This window comes from Psittacula echo (genome assembly GCF_963264785.1).
Source record: "Psittacula echo genome assembly, chromosome: 7".
Lineage (NCBI taxonomy): Eukaryota > Metazoa > Chordata > Aves > Psittaciformes > Psittacidae > Psittacula > Psittacula echo.
Genome location: NC_137740.1, coordinates 16,749,809 through 16,765,714, shown reverse-complemented (window position 1 = coordinate 16,765,714; position 15,906 = coordinate 16,749,809). Strand labels below are relative to the sequence as shown.

At 45.1% G+C, this 15,906-nt stretch overlaps 2 protein-coding genes across 4 annotated transcripts; one reads left to right on the top strand and one right to left on the bottom strand.

Moving 5' to 3' along the window:
- Positions 1-4,444: 4,444 nt before the first annotated feature.
- WDR53 (WD repeat domain 53) lies at positions 4,445-10,127 on the bottom strand. Of its 3 annotated transcripts, none has more exons than XM_080624163.1 (3): positions 10,046-10,117; positions 8,003-8,494; positions 4,445-5,733 (listed from the first exon to the last, which is right to left on the bottom strand). In XM_080624163.1, exons 2-3 carry the CDS (start codon positions 8,477-8,479, stop codon positions 5,146-5,148), a joined length of 1,065 nt encoding a protein of 354 aa, XP_080480289.1. In that variant the 5' UTR covers positions 8,480-8,494; positions 10,046-10,117; the 3' UTR covers positions 4,445-5,145. The 3 variants fall into 3 exon arrangements, with proteins under 3 accessions (XP_080480289.1, XP_080480290.1, XP_080480291.1); XM_080624164.1 differs by lacking the exon at positions 10,046-10,117 and adding an exon at positions 9,705-9,950; XM_080624165.1 differs by having other exon boundaries at positions 5,606-5,733; positions 7,961-8,494; positions 10,046-10,127.
- A 65-nt stretch (positions 10,128-10,192) lies between these two features.
- FBXO45 (F-box protein 45) lies at positions 10,193-15,808 on the top strand. Its single transcript, XM_080624166.1, has 3 exons — positions 10,193-10,559; positions 10,711-11,067; positions 12,987-15,808. Exons 1-3 carry the CDS (start codon positions 10,284-10,286, stop codon positions 13,170-13,172), a joined length of 819 nt encoding a protein of 272 aa, XP_080480292.1. The 5' UTR covers positions 10,193-10,283; the 3' UTR covers positions 13,173-15,808.
- The last annotated feature ends 98 nt before the right edge of the window (positions 15,809-15,906 follow it).

The following is a 15,906-nucleotide window of genomic DNA, read 5'->3' as shown; positions in this document are numbered from 1 at the left end:
TGTCTGCACATCTCAACCATTTGCATTGACATTAGTTGTGCACGGTTTTTTCTCTAATTACATTTTGAGGTGATTTATGCTTCTACTTGTGGTGTCAGGATCTTTTGAACCATTTCCATTTGACATTGAGCAGAGCTTCTCATTTGTCCTCAGATTAAAAATGACACCAATAATAAACAAGCCACCTGCAGTATTTCTCTTCTCCTGTCAGCTCATCCTGCTCTGGTTTGCTATTTTGTACGACTGTCCTTCCACAATAAATGTAGTAAGACCACCTTAGTAAACCAGCAATAAGAAAACTGCTTCATAGCTGGGATTTGCTGCTCTTTACTCACTGAGTAGGGTGTGTTGGGCTTCTGTCCTTCCCGAGCTGGTTTTTGTGAAGACCATTTTCTTTATGTTAGGCTCTGAGGTGACTTACATTGAGGTGTGTTCTGGAGAATCCTGAGGATCTCAAAGCTATCAACATATGAATCATTCAAAGTTCCTTCCTAAAAACTGAACAAACACCTCAGTACTACGTACTTGACAAGTACTAGCAGAGCGTCAGCTATTTCTTCTAGACTTCCGTTATTTTTCTTTGCATTTTACTGGCAGAACTTCAGGCTGTATCAGTTAAACCAAAACTGTGTCATTGGCTACATTTTAGTATGGTCAAGGCCCTACATTTGTTTTCTTTAGCATCTCTCTCTTCATCCCCAGTTTACTGCACTGCTTCTGTTACTATTATTATTGTATCATGCTAATATTTTCAGAATTGGATTCTGAATTGTGATTACCTGTGTTAAATACCATATTAAGGTCTTTACTTTGTTTGTTGTGGTCCTGTTTCCTTTATCTTTGGCTGAACCTTTTTGTAAGGACAAAATACACAGTAGCTTTCAGGTGATGACATTAAAAAATAACAAATAGAAGCTAACTTTAGATAGCATGAGCAGCAGATTATATAAAACAGTTTTCCCTTCTTTCATGCACACTCCACAGTTATTTTTTAGCCTGTTGTTTTAAGAGGAAGACCAAGAACCCCATTGCTGCACTATCAGTAGCTCTCCCGTCTACCTGCCTTTCTGTTCTGCTTTAGATTCTGCCTGCAGTTGACCTGAATGAGGAGAAAATAAAGACGCATCAACAGGGGCATATTTTCCTAAGTCTCCCTGACCTTAATCCATTGTCTGAGTGGCAGCTTGTACAGATCTTGTCTAACACTTTCTGGTTGTTTCCTGAGGCTAGGAGACTTCTTTGACAGTCTTGGGAAAGCTGCTGACATCTTTATCTTACTTTGGAAAAACTTCTCTTGCTTCAGCAAGATGTTTATTGCTCAGAGCCTCCAGTCTCCTGCTGGGTCACAACAAGTATTTTGGAACTGGGCACATTTCTGACAGGGTGCTGGATTTCAACGAATTATTGTCTGTCCTGATGCATTCCTGGACTAACTTTTGGGTGGGGGTTTCACCCATTTACATGTATTTATGTGTGCATGTTGGCCAAGGGAATTTTAGGACTAAAATAGAACTTTAATTGGGAAATGGAGCTTGTGTGTTGTAGAAATGCAGGTAGTTCAGAAGAACTGGAAGAGCTCATAGGATAATCATGGGATCAAGTCTGGCAACGCAGAGAGAGCAAGTGAATAAGCTGAGGTGAGGTGGGTCAGTATTCACTGCGAATAAGTTTCAGCTCCACTTCATAGCTATAGCTGTGCAAGGAGAGAGCAGCAGTCTAATAAGATAATATGAGACGATGGTTAAGAAACTCCAGTAGCAGCAGTTTTAGGAATAACACTGTTATTCCTAAATAATACACCTTTAGTCCAGTGCTTTAGAATTTGACCAGTTCTGTCTTTCCAGCACTTTCTGATACCAGGTGTATTGCCTATTTGTAAATTACACTTGTGTGGTTTTAAGCATCTGTAAGCAGACATTTCATCATTTGCTAATTTTGGTTCTAAAAGTTTCTGTTCAGTCACACCACAGTAGGACCGATCTCCATAACTAATCTGCTACAGCTTTTTTTAAATTCTGATGGAATCGGTGCTGCTGCTTCTTGGATCCAAGTTCTGAAGGAAATGAAGAATTGATTGAACCTCCTGCTTTCATTTCAGTCATGACCTCTAAACACTTTTCCCTTTAATGTAAGTGAAGTTACCATTACACTCACTTCACAGTACCAGTTAGATCCACGCTTCTGCAATCAGTTTCCCCACAGACTTAGTTTTCACTTTTTAACACGGAGTGTTTCCCGTGTTTCTGTTTCTCTCTCCGGTCAGGTCTCTATGTTTGGGTTGGGTTTTTTTGTGGTTAATTGGAGTTGTAAAAGCCGTTGGTGAACAATGTTAGTATCTTGACTGGTCGCTAATTTCATAAGCAGAAGTACTGCATTCCATCAGCTGTGATGCTCTCAATAGACAACGACCATTTTTACTATGGGTAAACCAGAGTTGTATGTGTGGCACCTAAGCTGATTTAAAAATTTCTTGCTTGATACCAAGTGCACAGGATTATGTTAAAGGGAGTATATGAAAATCCCTATGTGAAAATCCACCAAGAGGGAAGACTGGAAAATTTTAGACTCTTTCCAACTCTTTTTCCTGAAGAGCTGGGCTCATGGCTTATATTTGATCCTGCAATTGTTGCCCATCTGGTTAGAGACACCATCTACAAGCGACTGTGCTGTCGCACTGCAGCTGAACACATGGACTGGTGCCAGTAGGGACAGCTGAGGCCGGAGTATTATACATGAAGCCAATGAACCTGTCGGTAAAGTCTTCCTCTTCCAAGTACAGGCTTTGAAAACGGAGGGTGAATCCATGTCACCTATGTCCCAATTCCTCAGCCACATTGATCTCCCTTCTTAAAACTTCTAAGAAAGGTCTGTTCTCAGGGGAAGGGGGATGTTAATGTTAACCAGTACTTCCTGTCTTTGAACCCTCCAGACTCCGAGAAACTGTCCTGAATTCAGAAGTTCATCCCAAACCTCCCATTTACAACAGTATTAGAGTGTGAACCTGAATTTCCCGTTACTCATAATCACCCAGCAACACTTCATGCAGCTACAGGCTTTTGCTGATGGAGCAATTACGCAAATCCCACAGTGAAGAGCCAGGACTAGCAGTTTGCAGGCTGGCCAAAACGGTGTTCACCCCTCCTCCCCAGCGACTAAAGGAGAAACACAAGATTGCCCATGAACTACTCCCCTTCCCATATACACGCAATGTATATTTACATCCAATCACCCATCAAAATGGCAAAGGAAGCACAGGTTTGTTGTTCTAACACATAGTCCTTTCTCCTCTCCCCTGCCCTTTGTCCCTTCCTGTCCCTCAGCACAGTGCCAGCACAACCCTTTAATGACCTGTTTAACGTCTCGTTCAGGGAGCGCAGGGAAATGCTGGCTTTAGGCATCTTCCTGAAAAGCGCGAAGAGAAGAAATAAAAGCTGGAGTGGGCTTGATTCTTTCTCCTGAAGCAGGCAGCAACAACAAGGACAGAGGATCTGACTCCTGCAGGAGGTTGTTTGTACCAAGGCTTTTTATAGACTGTATATCCAAATATAGGTCATAGATGCACAGACACATGCTCACAAACATATCACATATTGAACTAAGCATCCGGACCACTTCCTCTGACCCACTGGTCCTGTCTGTCTTCATACATAAATGAATTCTGAAATGAGGACTACCTATACTATTTTGCTTTTTTGCTGTGTTTTGGCTTCATTTTGCTGTAGCACTCACCCACAGTTCATGTCTTGGGCCAAATTCTCCTGCTGTTAAAGTCTGCACAAACAGATTGCCCTTTTTGCTTGTTGTTTTTTGAACACTATGATGGTAAAATCAGATTTGGATGAGAGTGAGTTGTGTTTGGTTGCAGGGTTTTTTGCTTTCAGCAAAACCAAGATGGTTGGAAGCTCTTCCATACAGGAAGGACAGCCAGCACAAGTGGGTAATGATTTTCAGGAGCAAAAAAAGAGCTGGAAATTTCTGCATCCAGAAAAAGAAAAAAAGCAGATAGATAATGTGCATCTGGCAACAGTACATCTGGTGAAACAAGACAGTCCAAACCCCACAGCAGTGAAGCAGGTCTTTAGCCAGTACCAGGCATTCCATTTTGAGAAAGGTTAAGGACAGCCCAAGGAAGAAAAAAGCACAACTTTTTTTTAGTTATTTGCCCATTCCATGGGAAATCCAGCATGAACTGAACCTGTGAAAAGCTGACATGTTCCTACTTAGTACATTCTCCCCACCCACATCTTGCAAATCGAGAGGTATTTCTAGCACACCAAGTTCTGCTCGTGTTTCTAAAGCTTTGGGAAGACAGTGGAAGTATTTGGGTAAGGGGGTGCCATGCCTTTGGCCCTTCATGTTCCCCCCGTGATGGGGCATACAACACACATCTTGACACAATTGAGTGTAAGTCTGGCAATATTACAGTGAGTATAAGCACAAGAGAGCAGTGAGAGAGAAAGCATTTATTAAGACAAGTGTAATAGTTATTCTTCCCTGGGATAGACAACTAAATGCATAAGACAGCTGACCCATTAAAATTGTTAACATTTCCCCTGCTCCTTCGTTTACTGCAGTGTGAAAAAAAAAATAACTGGCATGACAGTTAAACTGAATGGATTACTCATTAGTTGATGCTTCTCTAGTCTTATACGCAGCTGCTGACCCAGTAATGAAAAATGTATTTTCACTTCAGCTATGGCACAGTTTAGCAGGGGAGAGCAATGTAAAGCATTGCAATAGCTCAAAGTGCAAGTGGCTCAGTCAATGGCATCTTTGTTACTGGTCAGCATCATTCAGCATTGTGGGCATCCCCATTAGTGTAAATTTCTTCCTCCAACCTTAATTATGTCAGCTTAGTCATGAACTAATATTACCCCTAAATATACTGAAACCCATTTTACCTAAATTCAAGAAAACTGCCAACCCTGTAAAAAACAGCTGCAGTGAATACCAACAGTTGCTGTAAAACATTGTGTGAAGCCAGTTACGTTGAGTACTTGCATGAGGACACAGCAAATCCCTTCCTCTTCTGAAGGACGCGGCAGGTTTCACTGTTCAGTTCACTGTCAGCACATGTAACTGGACTCCTTTCAAACACTCTGAGAAGTGTTTTTGGCCCTGAAATTTCTTTAAACATCTCGGCGTCTAGTGTTCTGGCAATGGATACACAGATACAGAACTACTCTGATCAGCAACTAATACCCTTTTGGACCCTTTGATCTCTGCACATGCGATCCAGTTCACCTTCTCTCTGTGCTCAATGGTTACCTTTGGTAAAACTCTAGTATGTTCATTTGAAGCCACTTTGTTGAGCTTTCCATCTTTTCTGGTGGAAGCAGGTGCATGGGCCTTTCTCCTCTGCAGTGATTTTGCTGGACTTTTCAGCTGCTTTTCAATGTCACTGTTGACATCCCAGAGCAAGACTTTCCCATCGTTTCCTCCAGTCAGCAACCAGTATGCTCCTGGCATAAAGAGGACCTGCGATACTCCCAAGCTGTGACCTTGAAACTCCAGCTCACGTTCAAACTTGACACTGGTGACTCTAAATATTCTGACTTTACCATCTTGAGCTCCGCAGCCAAAGAGGTTGCCGCAAGATGCAACAGACAGTGAATGTGCAAGCGGTGGGTTGAAGAACTGGCCAGCTGACTGTGGACTATTCTCCTGTAGTTCACATTCCTGCAGGTTTGTGGTCCACAAGGGGCGAGCTTTCTGCAGGTTCCACAGCATAACCTTGAAAAAAAAAGTATGAATCAGCAATTTATCCCTTTTACATAAGATCAGATCTTTCACTAACTGTAAAACTAAACCATCATGCTTCATGCTGGAGCACATCTCCTGTGGAGACAGGCTGAGAGAGCTGGGCTTGTTCAGCCTGGATAAGAGTCTTAGAGCAGCTTCCAGTGCCTCAAGGGGCTAACAAGAAATCTGGACGAACTTTTGACAAGGGAATGTGGTAACAGGACAAGCGGGAATGGCTCTGAGCCAACAGAGAGGAGATTTAGATTTCATATTAGGAAGAAATTCTTCTCTGTGAGGGTGGTGAGACACAGGCACAGGTTGCCCAGAGAAGCTGTGGCTGCTCAATCCCTGGCAGTGTTCAGGGTCAGGTTGGACAGGTCTTGGAGCAAGCTGGTCTAGTGGAAGGTGTCCCTGCCCATGGCAGGGGGTTGGAACTGGAGGATCTTTAAGGTCCTTTCCAACCCAAACCAGTCTGTGATTCTTGCTTTAGCAGAGCAAAGACTATGCATGAGTGCAAGGGACGAGAAATGCGTTGTGAGGAGTGGGTGAACTTTATCTGATATATACGGCTGATCTTGACAGCATGCTTTCCAAACCCTCATACCACCTTACTTAGCAGGGTCAATGCCTCAGACCATAGAATGGATGAAAGAGCTGTTCTAAACGTTTTTGCATTCATCTCAGCAGTAGCAATCATGACATACTGCATATCAATTATTTAAAAGGATGCAGAAACGCTAGCAGTTAAGAGAGATCTTTATCATTCTGAATTTTAGTTTTGCCTGTGCCATCTACTTGTCCTAAAATAACCACTTCCACGAATGTGCTTGACAAATGGTACAGCAAACAGTAGTTCAGGCCCTCATTTTTAAACAGACATCTTTGTGGTATTGTTTTTTTATATTCAATGAGTAGATCTGGTTTGTGCTATGCCCATATTGAGGTAGGGCATTCTTTTCCTGATGAGAGGGGAGGGGGTTGTGCTTTTAGACTTGCTTTTAAAATCCCAACCCCCTCCAAGTCCCTCATGGGACAACAACTGTGCCTTCAAATGAATCCTGTGTCTCACTGAGCATTTCAATGACTATGGATTTATACTGCACCAGTTAAAAATAATTCTCTCAATGCTCTTCTAAGATCTGAATTGATTATGAGCAGTTTCAAGGTCAACAGATATGAAAGCGCAAGTCAGTCTAATGAACTACTGATGTGCTGTTTGATTTTTTTCATCAAAACTTTAATTTGTTATTAATAAAAATATTCCTCCACTAGTGAACTCCAGTAGAAAGTAGTACAGGAGTCTTTAAATTTGGGGCATAAAAGAGTTACCACACTGGCTCTGCGTTTCTGGAATCCAAATCCCACTTAAGACATTCAAAATATGTTGGTTCCTGTCACTTTTCTGGTTTAGTGACTCCTGTTGCCACTACATTAAAACTACTTTGATCTGATGAATGGCAAAACTTCCCATAACGACTCTGTGTAGCACAGTAAAGCATAGAGGCTGGGTCCTAATGCTTAAGGCAAATAATCCCATTTTCATAACCGACAGCACTGCAATAGCTTTATGAATTCATCAAGTGCTAACAAGTTTTCTGCAAATTAAGTATTTTCTGTCCTCACAGCATTGTTCCTGCTTCCATGGAATTCCTGGAAAAAAAACAAACCTCCATGCAAAGTGGTGTGCAAAGGACAAATTTCCTCTTAATGAGGACAGAGATGCATACAAGGTAAAGAATATTTAATGCTTCCAAGAGGTTAATCAGAACAAAATATAAGTTATAAAAATAACTTGTCCTGACATGATACATACCACTTGGAAAGATATTTATCTACCCGTGCTCTTGCTAGCTTCCTGTATGCTTCAAGCATTTTGCCTTTTCCTAATGATATCTGCATTTCATCTGCAGCCATAACTGATCGCTAGGGACAGCTTCTGATTTTGGTCAGTTCAAGAGGGAGCTAATGTGGCATGAGCATGCTTTGGACCACATTCTGATTTCCCCACCCCCTGCTCACTTTTAGATTGTAAATATTACAGAAGATAAAAACAGAGAGAGGAACTCCTGAGTAGAAAATGGCACAAACTATCTCAACGCTTAGTTTCTCCACCAAGCCTACTTTAGAATGTTTAAGGAGCTTTCTGGTGACTGCAGGCTGCACACTGTCACTCTGGGTAAAAGTCTGTTGTTGCCTCACTGCACAGGTGAATAGTTACCGTTTTGCTTCTCTAATAACCATCTACTTGTATGCAAATCACCTGCATGTCCAGTCCACAAGAAACAAGGCTTTGAGGCCTCTGAGGTCGAAAGGCAACAGAGGAACAGATGTTTGAGTGTCTCAAGGACCGGGTGACTTTTTTTTTTTCCAAGTCCATAACTTTTATTGCCCCTGAGTCATCTGCTGCAGCCAAGAAACTGTCAGTCTCGTTCACTGAGAGGCAGTTGATCTCCTCCTCATTCACATGGAAGCATTCAATGGGCTCTTTGAGAGATCGGACATCCAGCAAACTGATAGCTTCCCCATGGGAAGTGTACAGCCTGGTGGGACAGCAGGGAGAGAACACCACGGAGGTCACGTCATCTGCCTCCGGGAGCTGGAGCTGTCCTGCCGGAGTGCCTCCCCCATCCCAGAGCGTGAGCTCGCCTCTCTCTGCGCCTGAAGCCACCAAACCTTCCGAGTTTACGTTCAAGCACAATATAGAAGATGAATGTCCACCAATCCATTTGACTGCCATGTTTCAGGGACACCTCTGAAACAACAAACATACAAAAAAAAATGAATTCAGATGGTGTTGGCCTCATTACAGGAGAAGGTTTATCAAAGTAACAAGATCATCCCATGGGCTATAATGTAAACTACTTGAAACTCTAGTGTCCAATTAAAACAGGCATCTCTATGATCACTACCAAAGTGTTGCTTAAACAGCACCAACATCAGCAATACCAGCTTGGAATGGCACTGGTGCTAGCACATGTACTTGTGCAGTACAGGGAGTAGATCTGCTCTGACGTGTCTGCCTAGGTGAAAGCTGCTTCCTCAGCACATAGGGACATAGCACACCCAACAAAACAGGTGGCACGGTTCCTAATGGGAGGTACCGGAAAGGAACATGGGGAAGACCAAAAACGGGTAGTCAGTCTGCAGAGGAGTCACATTGCTCCAGCCTGGGTGAGAGTACAAGCAGACATTTGTCTTTCACCCGGCTGTGGAGGTGCTGGGTAGTTGGTACCTAACATCGGTTTGTAAAGCAGCCTCACAATACCTGGAGAAAGAAATCCGTACTGGTGCGAGTGGGATAAAGTAACAGCCTTAATTACAGTTTTAAACTGTAATTTAAACTTAAATAAATTTAAACTGTAATAAAATGCATTTACATTAATATATTTTAAATCGTGTACTTTGTGTTCCCAAAGTGAAGGTAATTTTCTTGTGACTGATAAACACCAAAGCATAAACAGCTCAACAATGTCATCTTTTTAAAAAAACATTACCAGTTTGAGGCAGGTAGTGACCAGGTTTGCAACACATTCAACTGGGTCTCAAAGCGCACTCATTGAGTTTACCATGCAGGGTGCTTTCCTGGGGACAACTACCAACAGCAGCCCATGTGACAGGGCCGTTCAGGGGACCGAATCAGCAGAAATGTAAGTGGGGGAAAAATCCCAAAGAATACAAAAGCAAAACAAGCTTTGGAATGGGGGAAAAGGAGAGCTAATACCAAGATAGGTTTGTGGGACAGCTATGGCTGTCCCTGCAGCAGCTTTGGCGACCACAGCACTGCCTCGGTATCAGCGGTTTTATTGCACTGCTAGGCAATAAAAGATTTATTTACTTATTTTTACCATGCTTTTTGCCTGTGTTTTTTGTCAATCTAAACCGTAGCTAGAGTTCACCCACTCCACCAGGAAAACTTCAGTCGCACCTATTAAATAAACTACAGAAAGCGCCGGACACCCTACCAGCAACTCGGACCACACACTCGCACCGGCCGCTCACTCCCACCGGCCGCTCTCTAGCACGCCAAGAACCGAGGTAACTTCTTTCTCCTCGCACCGTCCCCGCAACCCCTCACACCGGGAGGCCCGAACCGCGGGATCCAGGAAGACAACCCCGCCGCGCCGGGGCGCCAGCTCCTCAGGGGAGCGGACCCAGCTCTGGCGGCTGTTCCAAGCTGGGAAGGTCCCCGCGTCCGTGCCCTCCAGGCCTCGGCCCCACACCAGACCCCGGCGGCCGCGGGGGGCTGTGAAGCCGAGCCCGCCCCGCCCCGCCAGACCCCCCAGCGCCCCCCGCACCGCCTCACCTCCGCTCCGCCGGCCGCTCGCGGCCTGCGCATGCGCAGCGGGCGGGGCGGGGCGGGGTGCCCGCGGCGGTGATGGCGGCGCCGGGAGCGCGCGCCCCCTCGCTGTGAGGGCCTTGGGCGGGGAGCGCCCCCGGGCCGGGGCCCGCCGCCACCGCTGTCACCGGCCAGGGGAGGGGCAGCGCGGCCCCCGCGTCCCGGCTCGCCGCCCGCGGCGAGCTCGGGAACGGGCACGGTGGCGATGGCGGCGGGCCCCGGCGGCGGCGGCGGCAGCGGAGGGGCGGCGGCAGCGGCGGGAGGGCCGGGCTGGCGGTTGCCGGGGCGTGTGCTGGAGCTGGTGTTCTCGTACCTGGAGCTGCGGGAGCTGAGGAGTTGCGCGCTGGTCTGTAAGCTGTGGCACCGCGTCCTGCACGGCGACGAGAACAGCGAGGTGTGGCGCAGCTTGGCGGCCCGCTGCCTGGCGGAGGAGGCCCTGCGCACCGACATCCTCTGCAACGTGCCCACCTACAAGGGCAAGGTGAGGCCGGCCTCTCCGGAACACCCCTCCAGCCCCACGGGGACGCCGCCCTTGCTGCCTGGCCCACCCGTCATTGGAAACCAAGCGGGGCCCCTGAAACACATGACGGGATTTTATCTCCCTTGCTGCCTTCCTTCTTGTTCTCTCCTAGGTCCGTGCCTTCCACCACGCCTTCAGCACCAACGACTGCTCGCGGAACGTCTACATCAAGAAGAACGGCTTCACACTGCACCGGAACCCCATCGCCCAGAGCACGGATGGGGCGCGAACCAAGATCGGCTTCAGTGAGGGCCGCCACGCCTGGGAGGTGTGGTGGGAAGGCCCGCTGGGCACCGTGGCCGTCATCGGCATTGCCACGAAGCGGGCGGCCATGCAGTGCCAGGGTTATGTGGCCCTGCTGGGTAGCGATGACCAGAGTTGGGGCTGGAACCTGGTGGACAATAACTTGCTGCATAATGGAGAGGTGAACGGCAGTTTCCCGCAGTGCAATAACGCGCCCAAATACCAGGTGAGCACGGCTTGGCATGGGCTTGAAACTCTACCATGTCTCACTGTGGCTGGCCAGGAACCTCCTCCCTTGCATGTCCTGTCTGTCTGTTGAATTGGTTCCAAATGCCCACTTGAGGGTTTCTTCACCTTTCCTATAGAAGGGCAAATGATTCTGCCTTGCAAGGCCTTTCTCCTTTCCTTTACTGCTTCCTCAGACTACACCTGTGTATGGTGTTCAGTGCACCTGATCGTCCGCTTCTGCACTTCTATCTCAAGTACTGAGTGCGAGGCATGTACTGTGGGTGTCTACTTAGTCACCATGTTGCTTTTTGAAATAAAAGCTGGTAAGGCTGTTGTAGTCTTCTGAAGTAATGAGTTGCCCCACAGCAGGGTGAACGTCTGTGGTATTTTATCCCTTTGTTGTATGGCAGTGTGAGCAGAGGGTAGTGCTTAGGTAAGAGTCTTCCTGCAAAAACCTGCAGCAGTGCTGACTTGAGTGTTGCTTGTTTGCTCGCTGGCAGCATTCCCGTAGGTGACATCGCTTGGCTAGAATGCTGGGATGTGATGTTCAGATAATTTCAGGTTGTTACATAGCAAGTGCCATTCCACCTTTCTGTCCTTGTAGAAGCGTTGTCTTTGTTCTTCTGGCTGCTGACAACTACATTTTGACTGCTGAATTTCCTCACATTACCAACTTACGCTGCATGTATTGTAATTTGTATCTCATAATGCTGTGGCTTTGCATGAGTATTGCCTAATGTTTCAATTTGGGTAAAGATCTGTGGAGTAAATTGTATCTGATGTTTCTAAATTTCATGTAAGAGTTCATTGTCAAGCACTTATTCTGTCTGAAGGTTATACCTGCTGTTTGGGGAATAATATATAAAATTAATGTAATGAAAGAGATTTAGATCTCTTTACGCTTGCATGTTCCCTAGCATGCAAACTGGGTAGGCACTTTGCAGACTTGCCCTTTTGTGCTTGCTTTCTGCTGTACTTGTCTAGGTCTTTCTGCAACAACAGGGTGAGGAAAGGTTTTGAAGCCAAGAGTCCCCAACTTGTGTGGGAACTCAAGAGTGAACACAGTCACTGCTTTCTCTCAAAATTGGTGATCCTTTGGAGTTTTTGTTATTAAGACATGTGCAGCGATCTGTTCACAGAAAACATACTCAAAAGAGTTTGTTAGTGTTGGTTAGAAGAAAAATGTGTTGGCTGGAAGAAATCCCCAGCATTGGGGCTGGCTGGTGAGGAACAAAAATTTGTGTGGTGTCCTGCTGTGCTTGCTGCTGGTGTCTGGGACTTCTGTTTATGCCTAAAATAGTGTGCTAGATAAATGCAGGGACCGTTGTGCATGCCCCGATCTGAGCCTCTTGCTGTGTTCAGTGTTGGTTTCACTTGTGTGTATGTATATATTTTCTGCTGCCTTGGCAAGGTGACAAGCACCTGCATAGCAGTGTATTCTGATATGTTTTGTATGTGTCACTTACCTATGTAAACCAAGTTCATTGTCTTTAAAATTGCTCTTCATGGAGGAATTGCTTGGCTATAGCAACAGTTAAATCCAGAGTTCAAGTAACTTGGCGGCCATTGCAAAGTTTCCAAACCTCTAGAGCATTCTAAAGCACATGACATGTAGTATATTCGCTCTGGGTGCTCTCACAAGGTTCATACTAGAAGGGTTACATCTATTACCATGTAGGTTGGTGCCTACATACAGGCTGCCTGCTGGAAAAAGGCAGCAGAGGTACTTGGGATCCTAGGGCATTTGAGCAAAATGGAGAAATTCTTGTCCTAAAAATAATGCAGTCATGAGAAACAGGAAGGCCTTGCTTTAAAATTACCTGTTGTGTTATATGTGGCCTATGCTTTACTTTTGTGTCTCTACTTGAATATGCTGACTCTATGTTTTAATCCCTCCCCTTCTATCTCTGTTTCCAGATAGGTGAAAGGATCCGAGTTATCCTGGACATGGAAGACAAAACACTAGCGTTTGAGAGGGGCTATGAGTTCTTGGGAGTGGCCTTCAGAGGACTGCCAAAAGTTTGTTTGTATCCAGCAGTGTCTGCTGTGTATGGTAACACAGAAGTGACTTTGGTCTACCTGGGAAAACCTCTGGATGGATGACGTGGATTGTTTTGTTGGGACATCGAGATGTGGATGATTGGGAGGAGAAATCTGCATGTTGGTTAGAGGGAAACGTGTATTAAAGGAAAACCAAAAAAGTGTGGGTGTGTGTCCAAGAACCATCGAGGGGATCACGTGGAGTTTTGAAATGGAGGACCAGCCATACTTCAGGAATTGTGTTTCATTTCCTCTTTCTACCAGGCCAGAAAAATCCTCAGGGTTGCAGTTGGTTTAGTGGGAAGCTCACACATGCATTTTGCAACAGATTTCATTGCTAAGATGGCAGTGCGTGACCTTATGTATTTAAGAAAGGATTTGACACAAAACTGCGTGAAGAAATTAACCTGAGATTTGTAAGTAGCGTGTTTTGTGAAAGACTCCCATTTTAAAACTGCTTGTTCCTTCCCTCCCCTCCCCTCCTTTGGGCCAGCGTGGGTACTGGAGGAGAGCACGTCTGGTTGGGTTTTATTTACAATTTTTAACATCCTGAGAGGCATGGTCTGTCAGGACTGTCCTTCTCTAGTATAATGATACAAAATGTGTGCAGCTATTTTTAAGTGTATTTTAAGGGTTGTATATATAGAACACATTGAAAAGAACAGTTAAAAGAAAGGGTTTGTTTTATTCTAACTGGGTCATAATTTCTTAAAGAGAAACCCCCCCGTTATGTGGCATCAGAAAATGTACCTCGGACAGGTATATAACATTCATGTAAGTGTACTTCTTTTGCTGTATTGTAAAGCATTTTGAGATGCTCTTGTGGAGTACCGTGCGACGTTGGGTCATTTTCCATGTCAGTTTCCACAGCTTTAGCAACAGTTTTGTTCTCTGTAGAAAACATAAAGCGTTTTCTCTACTAGTTTCCTTTTGCCAAAATTTGCAGTCCCCTTTAGGAAAAGAAGCCACAACACAATGGTGAGCTTGTCATCCTTTCACATCAATAATAACTTCTAAAAGCATTCTTACACTTTGTAATCACTGTTGTGAAATGTTTCAAAACAATGAGTAAGGAGCAATCAGTTTCTGAATCCAGACCTTGTTTTCATCTTAAATGGCTTTATAAGGCTTTTCACTTTGGCTGAACTTTTCTTGAATGAAATAAAATCCCCCAGTACTCAAGTATTCACCTGCCTGTTTTCAGTCAGGACGAGCAGACCTCTCACCAACCCTCTGATAGGGATTTTGGATCAGGTTCAGTGCTTGGACTTTTCACTTGCACTGGTTTTCGAAAAACCATGTACAAACCCCTCTGTGTGTTGGTATACGCAGGTCAGGGTGGCTGTGAAGCTGAGGGCTGCAGTATGGAGGGACTTCCTGGTGCCACCACTCTCCTCTGAGTTTGAAAGGTCTGGCTGGCTCGTGACTCGTTGGTGTTTCCCAGAGCTGTCTGAACTATCTCAGAGTTGGGCATGCTTTTCAGTGAGGGAGAAGAAAATGTTTATGCAACCTCTTCTTGCTTTATTTGTGCAAGAGAATGTGAATTGCTTTATAGCAGACACTGGCAATTCTCTGAGATGAAAGAGAGAGGAATTCGTCTTAGGCTGTTGCTCGTTCCCCCCCTGCCTTCCCCCTGCCGTTACTCGAGTCATGTGAAGAGAGTGGTGGAAGCAGAGGAGTGAGGATCCTGTTCTACTCCTGACAAGCTATCCTTGAAGTGGTTTTTACTTGGTAGATAACCAAGTTCTGCACTGGAATAGACTATGTATGTCATTCCCATTTGAAAGGGTTTAAAAGTATTTATTTGTTTCTTGTGTTGTTTATTGCTTAAAGGCAATATCAAGGTCTGTTCCTCTTGGCTGTGTTAAAGAAACAAAATATGCAGTGAGAAATGATGTTTGAGGTGGTGCTGAGAGCAACCGAATAAATGATGTGGCACAGGCATATGAGTACCTTTTGGGCAGATCCGTTACAAGCATTGATAGTACTGGACTGTAAAGTAGGTACCTGCATAACAGAATCCTGGGGCACAAAGTAGGCAAAAAAAGGAAACAGAGGCCTGTCCGTTTTCAGAAAATAGTCGTCCCTCAGATGAATGTATTCTCAGTGCAGTCCTGAAAGATGCGACCTCTGTGCTTGTTCATGAATCCAATTAGATGCAAGTAAACCCTGAGAACTTCCAAGGAGTTTTATTCACAAATTAAAATTGATTTCCATTCTTCAGACTGCATCTTGCCGTATAAATAACTTCCCTCTAAATTAGAAATGCTTAACGTTAAACATTCCTTAAGGGTGGGTTTGGGGGGACTCACTTATGTAAGATCATAACTTACTCCTGGAGACCAATGCTGGCTGTACAAAACATCAAAATAAACTCTGCTATAATTCAGAAGGGTATGTCGGTGTGGATTGCTGTAATGACATCCATGGTGTGGTGGTAGGAAAAATGGAGTAGCAGTTTGGTGCACCAGGAAGATGGACTTGTTGGGACTGTGTGATGTGCTGCATGACTGCTTGAAAAAGAGAATCTGATGAGTGGTTAACAAGGACTGGAAAACTCAGAGACCTAATTGCTGTGCTTGGGAAATGGCATCCTCCAAAACAGGGATGTTCGCATATGGACAGAATGGGAAAAGGCTTTCCTGACTGCTGGAGGTCTTGATTCAGATCAAGGTGGTGTGCTCGCTGCTGCAAGGTGCTTCCTTCCCAGATCAGCTTCTTGGCTTCTCTCTGTTTCTCTAGCTTTCTGTAGGGAAGTTCAATATTTTTGTGGTGCTTTTAGAGATAAGTAGGGGAT